Consider the following 19,918-nt stretch of genomic DNA (forward strand, 5'->3'; position numbering starts at 1 on the left):
TACAATAGTATTGCCTCAGTAGCAAATAGTTTTAATTATAAGTATTGTAAATGTTTTTTAAATTTGACTAGTAAAGATATTTAAGTTATTTATTTTATCTAAGTGTAATCTTAAGCTTTTTCAAAAGTACCATACTTTTAAACATTTAAAATATCTTATAAATAATTAGGTTATTGCAATTTTTTAAACCAAAGCACCTAAATTATAAGAAATTTTTTATCAATACTTAATTTTATTTTGCTTCATGAAATGCTCAACTGTGTGATGTTACTACCAAAAAACAAAAAGTGAACTCTAAAAAAATTGTAACTTTTTACTTCAATATGTTTTCAAGTTTCTTTAAACCTCAAAACTAAGTTAGCTAGTTTTTTTCTACAAACTCAAACCTTATTAATTATTTTCAAAAGTCATGCATTAGAATCATATATAAATTAATAAAAAAAAACACCACAAGATGTCGGCAGTCAAGTTTGTGATGCAATTTTTGAGGTCTGCCCCCAAAAAGCCGCTGCCCCCGTTGAGAAAAGCCTCCTCTTCCACAGCAAGCAGCTTGAGTGTGGACCAGGACAGTGAAGGGGAGAAACTGGCGTGGAAGTTGTGCGCCTCCACCGCGCTGGTAAGAGCTTGTTTGTGTTCTGGTTTGCTTGAGTAACATTTTTCCTTTTAAACTGAAAAGTGGGCACTATGTAATGTATATACACAGTCAGCACAAGTGAGTACTTGTTTGCTTTGTGTAAAGGTATTTTTGGCGGCTTAGAGTTTGGTTTTAAACTAAAGTAAAAAAGTATTTTTTTTTATGAAAATTATTTCATAATCTAACTGAATTTTGAGTTGTTTAGTTTTATAAATTGTTTTTAACAAATATTTTGTTTAGTAGAATTTTTTTTGTGTTTTTATATTAAATTTAGCTTCTTTGAAACTGACCAGCTGACTGAATGAATAAAATTATTTTTGATGGTTTTTAGTTGATTTTCATTCATTGTAAAATAATTCCTTTCCTGGAAATATTTTGTTTTATACTTATAACTATATTTGAATTTTTTTGAGTTTTGGTGTTGTGTTTGATAACACGTTTAACTTGTCTTGAAGTATTTGTTTTTTAGTTTTGTGTATATATGAACTTAAGGTTTTAAGTTAGATTGTTTTACAAAGAACAATTTTTTATTAAATTCTTAAAGTATAGTGTTCTATTAAGTTCTATTTAAAAATAATTTTTATATAATAAAGTATAAAGTAAAACTTATAAACTGTAAAGACAAAGCTTATTCTATAATTTAAATTGTTTGAAATTATTTGTCATAATTATCGTTTTGTAGAACTAACATTTTTTAGTTGATTATTAAAGCTGAGTATTTAAAAAGCTGATGAAGCAAAAAAAAAGTTTCTGATTTTATTTTGTAATTATTAAAAATATTATTCTTATAACTCCAATTGAATATCTTTTTTTAAAATGCCTGAAGATTAACTATTTAAATTTTGATTTATTGTGTAAAAATCTAAACTCTATTATATGTAAACTTATTTCATAAACAAAATTCTACATGTTGTTAGGTATTATCTTATTTGTTTTATTGTTTCTAGATTTATGCTCGTTTAATTTTGTATTTTTGGATTTATTAGTTTCCATAACGCTTTTAATTTACCCTAAAAAAAGTTTATTATATTTATGCTATTAAATAAGGTCAAAACTATTCCAATTATCAAGATTTTATAAAATTATAATTTTGTTAGATTTTTACACACTTATATTAAGTTTAAATAAATAAAGTTTATATTTTCAAAACTTCTGAAAGAGGCTTTTAAGATAAAATATATGAAAGTCAACTTTTTGTAATTCAAAATTTCTAGCTTGAAAAATCAGATGTTTAAGAATTACTTAACCTTATTCCAAAATATTGCAAGAGTTTCCATCAAGTTTGATTAGCACTGCTAAACTAAGCTTAGCTTTTATTTTATAAAAATAAGTTTTTGCTAATTGTTAAAATAGTTTTTAGTTTGTTATATGGAAAACTATTAAAAATGTTTACTTATTTAAAAAATGTCTAAAATTATAATACTTGGGTTTCCTATCATTTATTGTTAATATCTGGTTATTTAATAATATATATATAGTAAAGTTTTCTATACAAAAACTAAATCGAAATTCTCACATATTGAATATACAAGTGCAAATGATTAATGAATTTGTTATCAACTTAGATAGGGCTCATCTATAATGTGTATAAATTTAAATTATACCAAATAAAACAAAGCTTGTGTACCTAGTTTTTTACTTATAAAATAACAAATTATCTATTTTTAATAGATCCGTCAGCCTTTAGTGGAGCCGAGGAAAAACGGATTGGAACAAACTTTTGAAGATTTTATGTCGAAAGTTGAATATGAAAAGAGCGTTCTTAGTGAATGGGAATTGGAAAAACAAAGACAGACTTCACTCATTAAAAAAATCGAGGTAGTTTAAGCTTTAGTGGTTTGAATAATTTATTTAATTTTTTGTTGGTTTAATAATTATACAATACTTTTCTATTTAAACTTGTTTGACTTTTGAATGAAAATTAATTCCTTTTTTGTATTTTGCAAAACTTTCGTCTTTTGTTTGATTTTTACAAATTTAAAGCTTAAAAATTAAGAACTATACCATGTACTTAATTTTTGAGTTTATGAATTAACTTAGTATTTAATATTATTTTTAAGGTTAAAGTTATCTAATAATTATAAATTATATATATAGTATAAATATATAACTATACTAACATGTATATTATACCAAAAATTAACTTATAAAATTTTATATTTTAATTGTAGTATACTTTTAACATTAAATACAATTAATGGTTTTACCTACAGTATTTACTTAAATACAGATAGTTATGTTTTTTGATTATTATATATTGTAATATTATCATCTTTTCAGAAATCTTTTTTTAAAAGGTTTAATGTTTATTCCAAATAGTTTAATTTTATATAATTGTCTTCCTATAAAAAATACATTCTGAACAATTTGTTTTTATGTTTCTGTTCACATTAAAATTCATTCCCAAAAACCAACTAATACCTATATGTTGTTTTTTAAATAGTTAGTACTTTAAAAGTTTTCAAAAAAAAAGTATTTATTTGTTGTACTAAAAAAATAATATTCTTTTAATATGTTACGCAAAATTATTAATTGAAAAAATTTCTAAAAATAAATAATTCTATATAGTACTAATAATTTTTAATACCTATATGCTAATTTTGTAAATATTACTTTGAAAGTTTTCAACAGAAATAAGTATTAATTTGTTATACTAAAATAATAGATTTTTTTCATTAAAGGACAAAATATTTTGAAAAAAATAGTAAATGCAAACAGTTCTATTTAAGTTGTACAGTTTGTTTTAAACCAAAAAAATACGGATCTCAAATTAAAATTTAAGGAAATAATGAACCAGATTTAAAATTTCATAATTTGTTGTGAAACTAGTTTTACCCAAGGGACTATCACTTACAAAACTAGATAGTTATACTTGGTTAAGAAGTGTGTTGTAACTCATAATCTCTTGGGTTAAAACGGTCTTGCAACATGTTATGAAATGAGAAATTCTGTGTGAAATACACTTATACAATTTAAACATGTGGTAAACTGAAATTTAAATATTTCACAGGCTGGTAAAATACAGTTTAAGTATGTTGTGTATATCGGTCTGGTAAATTTGTTTTATAACACTTAGGTAAACTATAGTTTTAATATTTTAATATAACAGTCTGGTAAGGCCGAAGCTTCCAGTTTGGATTTCAAGTTCAGCAATCAGGAATTGGAAGATGGTTTCGAAGTTTCACTGAAAAAATTCAAAGAATCGTTCGAAGAAGCATGTAAGTTTTAAATTTTAATAGAAGTTTTTGTAACTACACTAGTATTTTTAGTTATTGTTGTAAGTTTATTTAATAATATCCTCATTATGTTTATAAACCATGCAATTTATTTTTGTAAATTATAGAGATCAACTAAGTATGTAGTTATTTTTAAATTAATTTACTACTATTGGTGTTTTCAGTAAAACTCTAGTCTTGTTATAATTTATACTGTAATTTACTCTGTTTATTTTTTCAAATTTTTTCACTGATAAACACTATTCTGAAAATTTATTAGTATAAACAAAAATTTAGTATACATTGGTTTACAACCGTTGACTTATTTGATTAACTAAATATAATACCTAAAAGAATAAACCATAATCTTTGTCTGTTTTTTTATAAATTAAATTTTTGTCAAATCAAATTCAAATTAACTTCTTAATTTTGTAATTGCTTTACTTTAGTGGTTCTAAACCTCTTTTTTCATCTAAACAAAAGGAACAAACTACAAAGGGATTGTTTATATTACAATAAGCAAATTATTTGAAAATTATTACAATTTGGTTAATTTTGCGTTAATCTCATTTTACGTAACATACAATTTTGTACTTACGCTTATAGTTTGCTTTTTTTTCAATAAAAACCTCGATGAAAAATGCGTATTGAACACTGAAACAGTTGTTCAGCGTAAAAGTTTGTTTTAGTATTAATATATAAATAATGTTTTAGTTTAAAATAATTAAAATAGAAAATGATTTAAAGTAGTAGTTTATTAATTAGCATGTTATCCGTAAGCACTAGAATAATTGCATACTTTATAAAACAATTCTTTTACATATAGACTAAATAATATAAACTCAAGTGTTAGTTAGCTAGTCTTTCTTCTTATGATGATGTAACTTTTTTGTAAACTTAACAGACAACACAGACGTGCAAAGCTCAAACTCATAAATTGTTTTCGTTGAAAATATCTTGTAGAAGCTCTTAAATACTTATACTTAAATTATTTTACTTCAACCACTTCAATACAATTAATTATCACTGTAATTTAGCTTTTGTTGTTTGAAATCTTCAGCTAACAATTTAAAATGTTTCTTACATCCTTATAACCTGGATTCTTAACAAAAGGTTCTCAAAAACTTAGTTTTACTGTATTGAATAATAATGTGTATAAAAATTTTTTTTAACTTCTGAATAAAATACTATACTTTAATGGCAAAATGTTTAACTATCAAAATTAATTACAATAACCTAACAAATAGAAAGCTAAAGATGATGTTTAAAAAAAATTTATTGTGTAGTGTGCTTTATCTACTTCACGTTGATTACTTCTGCTTTTTTAGTATAAAATGTTTTAACTTTATTTAGCAACAAAGAGTTTTTGGGAATCCAGGCTGTGTCAATCGTATCTTATGTTCAAAAAGTTTGATTTTTCTTCAACTAAGCCAAAGTGTCATTCTGTGATTGTCACAAATAATCAACCTGCACTTTAGTTTCCATAAATTTCCAACTTGGAAAAATAAACATGTATTTAACTACAAACATTAACCTTGACGAATCAACAAAAAAAGATGGTGGTCATAAAGAGCTAATTAGCTTTTATAACCTTAGGAAAACGTTTAAATATAACAGCACTTCCAATATTATTTTCTAACAAAATAAAATCACCACAGCGCTTCTAATATTATTTTCTAATTAGTATTATGACGTCACAGCGCCGCCGGACAACGACGTGAGGAACCCGAACCGCAGGATGAGGGAACCGCTTGTCCTCATCACCAAACAGAAGCTGGGCAAGGACCACGTCTGGATGCTGCCTGTCAAAGAGTGGGTGGAGGGGGAGACGCTCAGAGAAGTTTGTTTATTAAATTAGATAAAGTCAGATTAACTCGGCAATTATTTCAATCATGCTCAGAGAAGTTTTAATTTTATTAAAGTTTTCTGAATAATTTTTTCTCAAACCAAGTTCTGCTCAAAGTAGTATATTTGTGATTTGTATAAATGTATTGTTTGGTTGAAAGGTCGTATGTTTTTATGGAGATCTAAATACAAATGTTGAAAATGTATACAGTATGTAAAAAAAAAACTATTGAGATAAAATTACGATTTGTCATATAGGAGGTGAAAGAAGAGACACGCAGAGAAATTTTATTTTTAATACAAACGAATTATTGAAAGTTAAATAAATAAAATTTTATTTCAAAATACTTAACAGTTACTTTAAAATCAAGAAATATTGATTTGTTTATTAAACTAGAATTTCTTACATGATTTCAAGAAAAAAGTTAAATTATTTTCAGCAAACTAAGTCTCGTTCAAAGTAGTTTATTAGGTAGAGATCTTTGGCAAATAAATTCCGCAGTATGAATTTAAATTTTGTCAGTTTGACACAGGGTTTTTTTTAAGTTGGCGATATCCTTGAGGGATATTTTGACTAAATGGTGACCATAACTAGTAAGAGAGTGAAAAATTAAATTTATAAATTAATAAGCAAGAGGGAGATTAGTTTTTCAGTTTTTGCTAAGTGAGCGATTATAAAAAGGAGTTTTGGAAACCGTGGTTAGTTTTGTGGAGGTCTAAATATAAATAATTGTTACCAAACAATGTTATTGACATGAAGTTACAAATAAATTGCATTTTTTGATATTTTTTTTAAACAAATTTTTTACTTGGATTTAGAGTAAAATTTAAGTTTTGTAATGTAGTACTTAATTGTATTTAATTTGTAAAAAACACCCTTTTTGAATTAAAAAATATTAAGTGTTTGTTTTTGTACAAGTATAAACTAGCCCTACTTATGTTTGAACTAAAATTGTACAGTTTCTTTAGCCTTTTGCTGAACAATTTTGTAAACTAATATTTTTATAAATTAAAGTACAACTATGAGCAAATTGTAAGTTTTTTGAATTTTTTTTAATTTAGACAGCAGTTAATAAATTTTGATGATGTAAAAGATTTTACTTTTATAAATTTTTAGTAATTTTTTTAGTAATATATTTTCAATTATTTTTAAAGTAATTGAAAGTCTTATGACATATTGGTTGTTTATTATATTAGAGTTATTTTTTTTTAATTTCAATTATATTTACTTTATGTTCATAGCACAAATCTTGAGAGACTTTTATTTTTTTTTCTTTAACTTTTTTTAAATTTAAAATACTTTATTCATTTGTAAAAGACTTAGTGGTTTGCAAACTGAAACAGTTGTGAAAGCGTTGAAATACTAAACATATATTTCAAATATATGCCTGATATTGCCCAATTTATTTATTTGTCTAAGACACATGTTCGTATTGAGCATTAATATTTTTGTTTGCATTTTGTAAACATTATTTTGTAACACTTATTACTACTTAATTTGTTATTGAACAGCTATGAAGTTAGTATGTTAACAATTAGTGCAAAAACTGAATGATGATAAACTAACAAAACTTATTTGACCTATTTGTCTGATGAATTGCACAATATTCAATGTTTGCCAACAACTTATTCATAGCTAACTAAACACTAATGCTCTGCATTTATATCGTTTGAATTTTGTCTATACTGAAATTGCACAATTCTGCACGTTGTTACCTAATAACACTATTTAACTTCATATGTTTATCAAATTTGACTTTTGTGTGCATATTTTTGTAAGTTTTATGGTACATTGCTGCACTTAAAACAAGTTTAATTAATATCGAAGCTTGTTAAGTGAGTTTTTTTATTTCAGTTTTGCTTTAAGATTTTAATAACTTTACAAAAAGTGTTTTGGTATTTTGAATATTAATTTGCTATTTTTCTCTGTACAAATCACAATTTTTTTCAAAAGATGCTGTTATTTCAAACATAAAGTACTTCTAACATAAAAACACCTCACACATATATTTTGCAACAATTTGTTTCAACAAATATAATATTTTATATGTAATTTTTAATTAGTTGCGTTTTCTTGTTTTTATTATTTAACAAAAAATATTATGGTATATTGATTTTTTTTTCTAAATTTAAATTGAAATATTTTCAATTTCTGTTATTTCAAACGTAAAGCACTTCAAAAATAGAAACACCTAGCACACATATATTTTGCAACAATTTCAACAAGCAGCCAGTCTGCATGCTTTTGTGACGTCACAAGAGTTCATTATGTAAGCCAAAAAATTTGAACACTGTTTGATTTGTTTTTCTAAATACTTTTAAATAATTTAAAAACAAAGTTTGTTTGATTTTAACAGGGGAGTTATGTTATATAGCGCAAAACTAAATGTATTTTTATGAAAAACTGTTATGTTTATTGTTTATTTTTGTACAAACTTTACAGTTGGTGACTTATTTTTTTTTATATAGAGCTCTGTAATTTGGTGTTAGAATTTACATAAGTTTATCGATTTAACATACTTTTTTTTTTTTATACTATAAAACAATTGTAATACCTTAACTCTTTTTTAATATTATTATGATGCTTTAAAGCTTAGTAGCTTTTTTGTTTATAACTTTAATAATAGAATAACATAGTTTTTTAATAAACCGTTGTTTTAGCTTACAAATACATTTGAATACCAATTTTAAATCAGTATTAGTTCCTAATAAACAAGTATAAATGAAATTGAGTTTTATGTGTACTTATCAATATCATTTAAGTACTTAACCAAACTTAATCAGTTGTTTTATTTAAAGTAAACGATGTTTTTAAGTCCTTTAGTTTTATTTTTTTATCAGTAATACATACTAGACTAGAGAACTATGCATTTTTACGTATAGTTGTGAATAAAAATAGTTTCTTGAATTACTGAAATTTTATAATGCATATTTTAGTTTTTTTTATTGAATTACAAAAAAGTTAACTTTAAACTTCATAAAATTTTATAATTAACACAATTGATAATTTACTCAATTTACACTAAGTTACTTTAAACAGACTGCCAAACCTTCAATCATTAAAATCTGTAGTTAGTAAAATGAAGTCATCAAATGTCAATAACAGACTTACTCTAAGATCATCTAAATTTTAGTAAAGCTAATTCGTTCTATTGTAAACATTTCAATGTTTTTATACTCTTTAACACAATTTTATACTTCAAACTTAACTTTAAACTAAAAATAAAACACAAAAATATGTACTTTTAAAAACCTGGAGGGAATTTTAAAAACCTGGAGAAAATTTGCCAAAAACATTTGGCAACTTTGTTAGTTGTAAACATATTTTTCAATACACTACCAAGTACTCACTTTTATGACTATTATGAACAACAGTCATTATAGTAAACAATTTTTTTTGGATTTTTATAAATTCTATATTTTATGCAAATAAGTTTTATAAAAACTAATCATTATGAAGTTAATTACAATGCAATGTTTCTCCTAATTGGAATCAAAAGTTATAATAATTATATTCTACCTGGAATTATTATAACTGACGGTCCCATTAAGCAGAAAAAGTGTATTGTAACAGGCAGTTAAACCTGGAGTTTGACAACTTTTGGCAACCCTTATTGTAATAAATTTATTTTTGATTAGGGCTGTCATGAACTTGGGATTACTTAGAATAACTTTTCAATAAACTCGGATTAATTAAAATATTATTTCTAAATCTCAAGCTGTTTTTTTGTAAAGATTATGTTTCAGTTAAATCCGTCAATTATTATTTATGTTTAGTTAGTTATATAAGCTTGATTTTCAGTAATTGTTTTCACTTATTGGCTCTTAATATATATATACTTAAATTTCTTCTAAACTCAATCTGACTCAGACTAGTTTTACTCACTTCTGGTTTTATGCCTTAATCAGTGGCAATCCCGTTGATAAAATTTGTGTTGTTCTGCTTGACAAAAAGGTCAAGCTGAGAACTCTTGTTTTTAAATCAAAATATGCAAAAAAAAATTATTGGCTAGATCTATTTTTCTTAGTTATACTAGATAAATAATTGAGTGATTCTAATTTGAAAAAAATCTACAAATTTTATTGCACACTAAAAGTTCAAAACGTTTACAAGAGTTTTACTCTAAAGTCTAATTGTCAATAAACTTGCTAAGACATAACTTTTTTAAAGATTATTTATCTACTTAATGCCAGTTAAAAAAATCGCAAAACAGCGTTGACTTTTGAACATTAATTGTCAATTGCCTTCCTAGACAGACTTATATATTATGTAGTGTTATAAATTAAAGCTTGTCGCAGTTGTATGATACATACTGTCAACAATAAACTTTCCCCACAGACAGCTGAGAACTCTCTGCAGTGCGTGCAGCTGAACAACGTCGCTGACGCCAAGATTGCCCCACGTTTCGTCTCGAACGCGCCCTCTACCTTCTACAAGTACAAAATCCCCAAGGTGGCGCGAGACTCGTTCATCGGGGTGAAGCTGTTCATCTTCAGCGCGTTCGTGCCCCGCGACTCGTACTCCAGCTCGACCGTCGACGTGAAAGTTTACTCCGACGACATCATCGGTTTGTTTGATGTTTGAATAAATTATGTGAGTATTTTTTGGTTGTTTAAATGCTCGAGTATAGCATATATATATATATATATGTATATAGACGCTATACTCATTTGTATATATATACAGTAGACTACCGCTAAAGTACGCATTTTTTTTGGTACGCACCCCGCCTAAGTACGCACTTATCCAAAAAGACAAAAAAAAATTCTAATTTTTTTATACAAGCTCTTTATAAATTTTTTATATATTTATACCAAATTTAAATAAACAAATAACCTGAATAATTACTTTTACAGATTTTTTGCGAGAAAACAGTCCTGAAACGTTTTTCTTTCAATTAAAAAAATCAAACACTTTTTAGCTAATGGAAAATTATAATAAATTTATTACTTTCTTAATTTAATGTTTAATAAAAATCTCAACTATAAAAAACAAAACTAGGTTTATTCTAAACCGAAACAATTTAGCAAATAACAGAAAAATGGTTTTAAGAATAAATAAAACTAAACTTAGCTTGACTAGCAATCTATTCAGAAAAAAAAATCTTGGCTCTATTTCATCATGTCAAAAAGTGTGAGCTGCTTGGTTTTCTTTCTGTGCGAGCCCTGCTCAGATAATGCTGCTTTGTTTAGCAAACGTTGATATTTTTCATGGGTGCTTTTTAGCTTGTTATTGAGCTCAGGATTTAAAATAAAAAGACTTGTTTATTTGGCTTAATTATTTGGTGGCTAGTTGTAAGAAAGAAAACAAACTACTTAATTTCATATTATACTATATCGTCAAAAAGTACGCACTACCCGTGCTAAGTACGCACTTTTTGGTCGGGTTCAATTTGCGTACTTAAGCGGTAGTCTACTGTATATATATACAAATGTATTTATATTTAGAATTTGTTGTGCTCTTAAGTATTTGTTTTTAATTACGTAGGTTGTTGTATTGTTGCTATAATTTAAGTTTTATAGTCGTTAAATAATTTGGCGACATTATAGGGTTGTTGTATTTTAAAAGTTTAATATCAGTTTCAACATAATTAAGTTTAAGAGATGATTTTGCCAAACTTACTAATAATAGCTTGTTATACCAAATGTTCTTAACAATGTTTCAAGAAGTATTCCTAAAATAAAACTTTGCTTTTTTGATAATTTAGTATGCATTTAAAAACTACTTTCGTTTAGAAAAAATGTTTTTGGTGTTCAATTAACTTCTGTGCAAAGTGGTATGTAAGTTAATGTGTAAGAAACAAGTCGTTACTTAATATATGTGTGTACATTTTTTTTGCAGATTTAACAAGGTCCAAGTATTTATTGGCAAAATTATATGGACATTTAAGAAAGAAGTAAAAAAAAAAGTATAAACTGTTTGTATTCTTCTGAGTACGATTTGTTTTTATGGATTGCTTATTGAGAAACACTTATGTCATTCCAAGTTTTTATTTCTGAAATTTTGATATTAGATTTTAATATATTTCCTCTAGTTAATGTAGAAAATGTGCGCTGTTGCCATTATGATTGTTTTATATCAAAAAATATTAGTTGTTCTAATAAAAAATGTTCTGGGAAATGTAGGTGAGTAAGGAAATGTTGTGAATCTGTTTACAAGTATTTTGATATCCCAAAGCAACTTGTTAGTTTGAAAGTTAGTTCATGTAATTACAGACAATAGCAGTGTAGCGGGTTGTGCATTGAATTTATGTACAAATCGTGTATTAGTTGTAAAATAAAAAATAATCAGAAAATATTTATTCACAAATCGTGTATTTGTTGTAAAATAATCAAAAAATATTAATTCTCAGACAACGAGAATGTGGTGGACTACGCGTGGGTTGCCGCTGACGAGATGAGGAACTTCATGAAACCCAAGTACGTTGACGCGCTGCGGGGCATCATCATGTGACGTCATAATACAACCGTCATGATGTCATAACTGGTAGGCCGTCATAATGCAATTTGTTAGACAATGTTTAGTTGGCAGGGAGCCTTTTGTAAAAAAAAAAAACTTTAGTGAATAAACTTTTGCCAAGCTACATGCGTCTTGCAAAGAAATTATTTTTTGTTTAGCAAAAATATACTTGAAAAGTGTTTCACAACTAGATTTAAAATTAGTATTTATTTTACTTTTATTCAAAAATGTTTTGATAATATTCCTGAGTTTTATTAAAAACTTTTTATTGGCTTGAAGTTTTTTATTGTCTCGGTTTTTGTCGTAAATTAAATTACCTGATGATCTTGTTTATAAATTTATTTAACTTTTAGTTAATAATGACATAAGTTTTATTTATTAAAATTTTATATTCTTTTATATATGATAAATCTAAATACAATATCAACAATAACTATCGATTGTGATAATATTTCTAACTTAACAAAATTTAGACCTTGTAAATTAAATACTACAGTATTTGAATAAATAATGAAGAATAAATAATATTTTCTTTATTAAGCGGAGTTTACTTAGACATCGAAATAATGTCAAAGTATCAATACTCATAAGTTGACATATCTTTAAAAACAAGCTATGAATAATATTTTAAATATTTTTTTTACAACTGATGAAAATTTTTGTTTATTTAATGTCTAAATATTTACACAAATATGTTTAATTAAGTTATTATTTCTCTTTTTATGCTTAAGTCTGAGTAAAAGCAGTGCTAAAAAGTTTATTAGTGTAAATTACACATTCAATTTTACGAATGTACGGAATTTATTTCTTTTTAATTAAGAAAACAAATAAGAAAGCTCAAAGTTGAAGATATTCTATGTTTTTTCATGATTTTTTTTTTCTGTTTATAAATTCTTCTAACATGCGGCATCTTTAGGTAATTTTTCTGCAAAAAAAATTATAAATTAATTTATCAAGAGCTGGAAAATGTTTTATTTTATAAACTAAAAAAGTAAATTTAAATATCGGTATAGTACAATCTATTTTTTTTTACATTATTCTTACAGTTTTAACTACTTTGTCTATTTCAAAAAAGAATTACAGCCAAAGAAAAAAAGTAAGTAAAAGTTATGATTTTATAACATCTTCAGTAAAGCAGCTCATCACTATAAACAGTGTTTCATTAATTTATGAATGCGAATGATGTATAAATTTACCAAACAAATGATTTCAAAATTAGGGAGCTAAAATATAATAAAAAAGCTTGCTTATAATATATGATAATTTAATTCAAAATAAGATTTTTTTTTTAATCTACGGTTCACAAACCAAAATATAACCGAGAAAATATCCTTTAATCTTAATTTTTTGCAATATGAATGTTTCATTATCTAATCTTATTTATTCATTTTCGTGATTTCTTATAAAAATTAATATACTTCTCACTAACTTTTATATACGAAGCAGATGTAAAAAATTCATATACTTCTCACTAATTTTTATATACGAAGCAGATGTAAAAAATTCATATACTTCTCACTAATTTTTATATACGAAGCAGATGTAAAAAAGTAATATACTTCTCACTAATTTTTATATACGAAGCAGATGAAAAAATTAATATACTTCTCACTAATTTTTATATACGAAGCAGATGTAAAAAATTCATATACTTTTACTTATAACAATTGAACAGAAATTTTAATAAACTATTAATTCAGCGAAGTGTTTAAAAGACTATGGGGCAATGGTTTAGTTTTTATTTGTTTCTTATACTTTAAAAATCATACTAAATATTTGCTTTCCATAAATGACTGAATAACAGTTAAAGCTACGATTTTGAGGGTAGACATACTCAAAATAATATTGTATAGGGTTGTCACTTTACCTGGAATTTGACAATTTAGGCAAAAAAAACCTGGAATTTGAGAAACGTAGAAAAAAAAACCTAGAGTCTAGAACAAAAATCATTAAAAAACCGGGAATTTTAAACAATTTATACATGTTAACTAGAAAAGTTTTGATTTGAAACAAATAATCTACCATAAAAATACATTTTTTGTTATACCAACTATTTTTTTATTTAAAAACGTATTTATAAAGTATCATTACAGTATCTTTTTGATGTTTTTATACCATTTAACACAGTTTTTTTACCTTAAACTTATCTTTAAATAGAAATAGACCCAAAAACAAACACTTTTAAAAACCTGGAAAACATTTCTAAAAAATAAGTGGCAACCCTGTATTGTATATAAAAGTTGCAATTATTAAATAACCAAATCTATAAGGTAAATATGTTATTATTGTAAATATTGTAATATTAAAAGCCAATTTTTAATTTTCAAATTAAAGATTTTTTATTTGTTATCACGGCCAATTAGTACAATACAGTTAACTTACAGCAATAGTTACAACTTAATTCAAAGTTTAGGTACGTTTTTCACTAAAACACAACATTATCATCTTTATAAACTACTTGGTTTTAATCAAAACTCACATTCAAATTTTCCATTATTTTCTTCATAATTCACGACGTCTTCAATTGTGATCCATTCTTTATCGGTTTGGCATCGTTTGCTAAATAGTAAAATTAAAAGCAATTATTAAAACTTTTTAAATTAAAAGCATACTTGTTTTGTTTGTAACTCTTAATTAAATAATCCCTACTTACTGTGGCAACTATAAAACAAAAAAAAAATCTGTTCGAGAATTTTTTTAAAGTTTATATTTACAATATTTACAATTTTTTTATTTAAAGAGCTTTGAAAAAAATAAAACTTAATAAAATAAATGAAATTAAGATTGGTTTTGCGGCTACTTATGTATGACTTAATTTTCTAAGTATTTTACTAGCCAAGTCTTTACACTTTTTAAACTAATTTCTATGTCGTAAAAACTATGAAAAAAGAAACTGCTAAAAAATGGACATTATCTTAACTTTCATACAAAGTAACATAACATTTTTTTTTGATTGAAGACTAACTTTTAACGTTAATCGAAGTAATTTAAAGACTTTTTATGGCAAGAATTACACATAAACATCCTTTTAAGTAGTCGTATAAAATAACAAGTGTGACAAAGTTAATTAAACATGAACTTATTAACACTAGTTTTAACAGAAAATTGATAGTAGTTGTAGACGATAAGTCTTAAAAACAACCAAATTTGCAAATTCAACAAACCTTTTTTGATATTTCTTGAGACTTGTCAGCTTCCAAGCAACATAGACAAGCTCAAAAACGTTGGCTAGCAACGAAGCAATTGACAGAGCGTTCATATACCGAAGAAAATAAGTCTTTTCCTGAAAAGTACGTATATTCAATAGATAGAGCATTATGTTTTCACATTAATAAAGACTAAAATTTTATAAAAGCGTAAATGTAAAAAAAAAATTGATGCTAAAAATAACACAAGTTTAAATATTTTATCTTCTTGCTAGTTTTTTATGTACTTATTTTTTTAAAATTCACTACTAATTAAAGATCTGTGAGAATAAAAAAAGACCATTTCTAACAATTTTTCCGGTAGAACTTAAATCTATAGTTTTTTTCCAAGTTGATTAAAGTATACAGTCAGTAAAAAAAGACCTGAAACGTTCTTGTTGTTTTTGGTTTAAACAGTTCAGTTTATTTATTTTATTACTGTTTCTTAAATTTACGTCTTAATTTTTGAACCTAGTAAGAAAGTTTCAGATCAAAAAATAAAAACACAAGAAAAAAATCCAGGCAGTCAAGTTTTTTCTCTCTAAACCGTCATTCATATTTTAATTAAATTTAAAATCAACAACCCATGGGCCTGGATATCCAGCACATGTTGTGATGAAGGTAAAAAACAGATATTAGAATGGATCTAATGCACTTTATAATAATTAAGCTATATATAAGTTATGTAATAGTAAGCTTTGTTAACAAACTTTCACTTCTGAATCTTGAAAGAAAAATTGAAACAAAAAAGTTACAAAAACAACCAATAAAAATTAAAGTCCAACTTTTATCTTTCAAGTTAACAAACCATGGGTCTGGATATCCAGCACTTCACTTTCCCTGTGACGTCATAGCCCCACCCGTCGAAGTGGGAGTTGCAGGCTTGGAAGAGGGCGGGGTTGGAGTACTCGTTGGCATGGCAATGGTACACGGAGGGGACGTACATGGAGAACAAGCCCTGGTCGTTAGGGGCGTCCACTCCGAGCGTCCCGTCCTGAATAAATTGACAAGTTTTATGAGTTGTTGTAAATTTTTATGTTTTTGATTTTTTTCGTTACTTCTAATGATAACTGACACTAATTTCGTTATAAGTTTGGTCCTTTTGTTCTTTTAACGTATTGAAATGATGTTAGAAGTAATTAAGTTTAAAATTAAAGTAGAAATAAACACTTATAAAGAGTTTATGTTTAAATGTCCTAAAAATTTAATAAGTTTCTATAAAATAATTTTCTTTTAGTTAATTTTTTTTTTTTTTTTGATAATAACGAGTACTGAGTTGTCATCAGCTAAATATACTTTGTTCTTATTTTATTTTCTTAGTAAAAGCATTTAATTTTTTCTTTTGATTCTAAAAAATTATAAGACGTTTGCATGGCTCAAGTTCTTCTTGTTATAATCTTATTTCATAAGCATAACGTTTTGTTAAAGGTGTGAACAACTGTCTACTTTTGTTAAAGTTTGAAATGTTTTTGAAATTTAAACCAGTTATAAAAAGTTGTATCAAAAATAAGACAAACATGTTTTCAAATTGTTATTATAAACAGTAAAAGTACTCCATGATTTTTTATTTTTATATTAATTTAAACAACACAGAACGAGTTAAATAAAACTATAAGTTTTTAAATAGAAAATAAGTAATTTCAGATTAGTATAAGTTTGTATCATTTACTTTTTGTATACAACACGAGTATTTTAAAGTTACAAGCACAAAAAAGCTCACTTCGAGACTAATATAACTTTTATGGCTTATTTGTAAATGTTAAATTAACTAAGCAGTACTTGCATCACTTCACGACAAACCTTGAAGTTGAACAGCACAAATCCGAGGTAGATAAAAACAACTTCAAAAATGGTTCTTAGAACCAAAGTGAAAATGTAAACCCAGTAGACTTTTGATGACAATAGCACCTGTAAAAAGTTTTATATTTAGTTATTTATTTAAATTAATCATGAATATCTTGCTAAAATTTACCCCTGCCGATTCTTTAACTTCCAGTGGCCCCAACTTCTTTTGCTTTGCTCTGACTTTTCTCAACAAGTTTCTCCAGGAAGCTTTCTGTTCATTAAATTTGTTTCGTAAAACTTGATAAAAAATAAAACTTTAAATTGACTTTATTATATGTAAAATTAAGGATGTATGTTAAAAGAAAATGTGTTAGTTAATGTGTTAGTTGTTTAAATAAAAACAAGTACTCGTTCAGAAACGTTAAAGTCTAAAAGACATTTTTATACTTACAAAAAAAAAATTAAATATACAACTTTAAGTTTAAAAAAGACGATCAACTAAAAATTTTGAAAAGTTTAATTTATGTCTTAAATAAGATTTTTAAAGAATATAAAAAGTATCTTACTTAAAAAACATTTTCACTTTATGGTGAATAAATATTAAATGCTAATGTTTTAAATATATTAATGCTTTTCAATCTATGTTTTTTTTCATGCTAAACCAATCGTATAACAAACTTTGAACTTATATGTGTCTTATAACTTATAAAAGAATTAAATTGGTATGTTACATACAACTATAAATTTAAAAGTTTAAATTGTTTATAATAATAGTATACAAACTCGATTTTCAGACTGTGCTTCACTGATGTTCTTTTCTAAGATTTTTATCTTTTTGTTTTCTTTTGTGACCAGATCACAGTACAAGTGAAGCAATATGGTCGGGCCAATTGCGAACATCAGCTGGAATATTTGTTTGTTAGATATTTGATAAGTTTTACTCAAAAAAAAACAACAATTAAAGTAAAGTTTTTTTTTCAGAAACAAGTTAAGCTAATGAGTAGGTCAATCAAATATGTCATTTGTTGTATATGCTGTATTATTTGTTTCGTTCAAAATTTTTTTTAACATTATATTAATTAAAGACTATTTTTACAAGTAAGTTTTCCATAACTTATAAACTAAGCTAAGCGAATAGTTTTAAATTTTGTGAAAAAAGTTTTAATACTTTCGTTATGATTTTTTCTATATATACTCAAAAACAAATACTTTCATATCTAACCTGGAAGCTCCAGAACCTGATATGGTTCATTTTGACGAACTGGTCGAAACACAGGTTCTCGCACCCGCTCTGCCTATTACTCGTGTTGCACTTGAACTTCCCTCTCTCGTCCGAATACACTGAGAACAATATTTATAATAATGACTAAGGAATGTTTTTTTAAGTCAATAACCTTCTTTTTTAGTATAACCGTCATTTGTAGCAAAAAAAACTCAGCTTTTTTATTTAGAACACATGTTAATACACTATTGTTTACTAAAGCAGTGTAAAATTGTATCTAAAAAAGCCTTTTTAACTATTTACAAGAAAACATCTTTAAGTTTTTATCAAAAAAAGTTCAATCTCACCGTCCCTGCCTATAGTAACCAGCACAAATAGTCGCAGGAGTATATTAATCACATACCATCCCTTTCCAAACACAGTTGTATAGCTGTTCGTCTGAAAGTAAAACAAAAATAATAATGCTTTGAGTTAAAAACAACATAAAGCATGTTGTCTGGTACAAGCAGGTTTATTAAAAAGTGAGTTTTGTTCAGTTGAGTCAATACGCTTGATAGTTTTTTGTTTTCAAAAGTTCTAAAAGCAAATTGTTTGGTTGTAAAGTAAGCTAAAAATGAAAATATATTTGTAGTTTTATGATATAAAATCATAATTGCAGTATTATATGAAATTAATGAAATTGAAAACAGTTCTGCTTTTAGAGAGCAGTAAAATATATGATTAAAGTATAGATCATTTTAAAATTTTATGTGAGTATTAATTTACCAAACATCTTTTTTATGTATTTAAATACTTTATAGAACAAGTTAACTTATTAATGCTCTTCTAAAAAGTAATTGATTAAATCTTCGTAAAAGTCTTACTTATCTTAAAGTAAACATGATTAAAATCAAAGAACAGTTTTACTTGTTATTAATTTGCAACCAAAAAGTTTTCAATAAATAATTATTATTAAACGAAACTGTATGCAGTAAAACTTTTAACTAGCATTTGTAAAAAAAGTATAATACTTAGAGCATATAGACCAAAAAGACAAAAATAATTTTAATTAACCAGTTTTGACAAAAACTTTGTTCTGATAATTATAACTTCTAATCAAAAATATTAAAAAATTACAATTAAAATACTGATAGGAAAAACATAAAACTAATGAGTTAAAAATTAAAGAAGTTTGAAGTAAGTAATTATATTTCAATATAATCACACATAGTTTTAAAAACAAAGTTTTCTGACAACAGTTCTTATTAAAACAAACTAAATCTAAGCTACTTTTCAGTTTTGGTACACGATAATAAACTATTTGTATGTAACTATTAATGAAACTATTTATTTTTCATACAAAAATTCGTATTATAAACACAATTAAAATAATTATTACTAGTTGTATAGAAACGGTACATGATGTTTTCGAATAAAAAAGACGAGTTAATTTTATAAAAATTGATATAAAGTAATATTACCTTTAAATTTTTGTTGAATTAAATTTTTATTAACTTTAAAACAATATAAAATTCATTAAAATATATAAATTAAACTCACCGATAATGAAACAGACTTAAAAAATTCCCACAT

At 25.4% G+C, this 19,918-nt stretch overlaps 2 protein-coding genes across 2 annotated transcripts; one reads left to right on the forward strand and one right to left on the reverse strand.

Moving 5' to 3' along the window:
• Nucleotides 1-410: 410 nt before the first annotated feature.
• Nucleotides 411-12,481, forward strand: LOC145838230 (large ribosomal subunit protein mL46-like). The gene is made up of 6 exons (XM_082945792.1): nucleotides 411-616; nucleotides 2,306-2,452; nucleotides 3,744-3,852; nucleotides 5,550-5,689; nucleotides 10,034-10,262; nucleotides 12,048-12,481. The coding sequence occupies exons 1-6, from the start codon at nucleotides 455-457 to the stop codon at nucleotides 12,146-12,148; spliced, it is 888 nt and encodes a 295-aa protein (XP_082801918.1). The 5' UTR covers nucleotides 411-454; the 3' UTR covers nucleotides 12,149-12,481.
• Nucleotides 12,482-14,622: 2,141 nt separating this feature from the next.
• On the reverse strand, nucleotides 14,623-19,918 carry LOC145838195 (gap junction beta-2 protein-like). Its single transcript, XM_082945754.1, has 9 exons — nucleotides 19,886-19,918; nucleotides 18,694-18,784; nucleotides 18,347-18,465; nucleotides 17,908-18,027; nucleotides 17,312-17,395; nucleotides 17,140-17,247; nucleotides 16,148-16,333; nucleotides 15,319-15,437; nucleotides 14,623-14,713 (listed from the first exon to the last, which is right to left on the reverse strand). The coding sequence occupies exons 1-9, from the start codon at nucleotides 19,916-19,918 to the stop codon at nucleotides 14,623-14,625; spliced, it is 951 nt and encodes a 316-aa protein (XP_082801880.1).

The sequence above is a fragment of the Thalia democratica genome, chromosome 6 (genome assembly GCF_965202585.1).
Source record: "Thalia democratica chromosome 6, ktThaDemo2.hap1.1, whole genome shotgun sequence".
Taxonomy (NCBI): Eukaryota; Metazoa; Chordata; class Thaliacea; order Salpida; family Salpidae; genus Thalia; species Thalia democratica.

What these genes read in the sequence shown, in the direction of transcription:
- LOC145838230 (XM_082945792.1), top strand. Translation starts at nt 455, where the DNA reads ATGTCGGCAGTCAAGTTTGTGATGCAATTTTTGAGGTCTGCCCCCAAA. An exon ending in AGAATCGTTCGAAGAAGCAT is followed by an intron (nt 3,853 to 5,549) that starts GTAAGTTTTAAA and finishes ATGACGTCACAG; the next exon opens with CGCCGCCGGACAACGACGTG. An exon ending in TTACTCCGACGACATCATCG is followed by an intron (nt 10,263 to 12,047) that starts GTTTGTTTGATG and finishes ATTAATTCTCAG; the next exon opens with ACAACGAGAATGTGGTGGAC.
- LOC145838195 (XM_082945754.1), bottom strand. Translation starts at nt 19,918, where the DNA reads ATGTGGGAATTTTTTAAGTCTGTTTCATTATCG. An exon ending in GGTTACTATAGGCAGGGACG is followed by an intron (nt 18,466 to 18,693) that starts GTGAGATTGAAC and finishes TATTGTTCTCAG; the next exon opens with TGTATTCGGACGAGAGAGGG. An exon ending in AAGCACAGTCTGAAAATCGA is followed by an intron (nt 17,396 to 17,907) that starts GTTTGTATACTA and finishes TTTAATGAACAG; the next exon opens with AAAGCTTCCTGGAGAAACTT.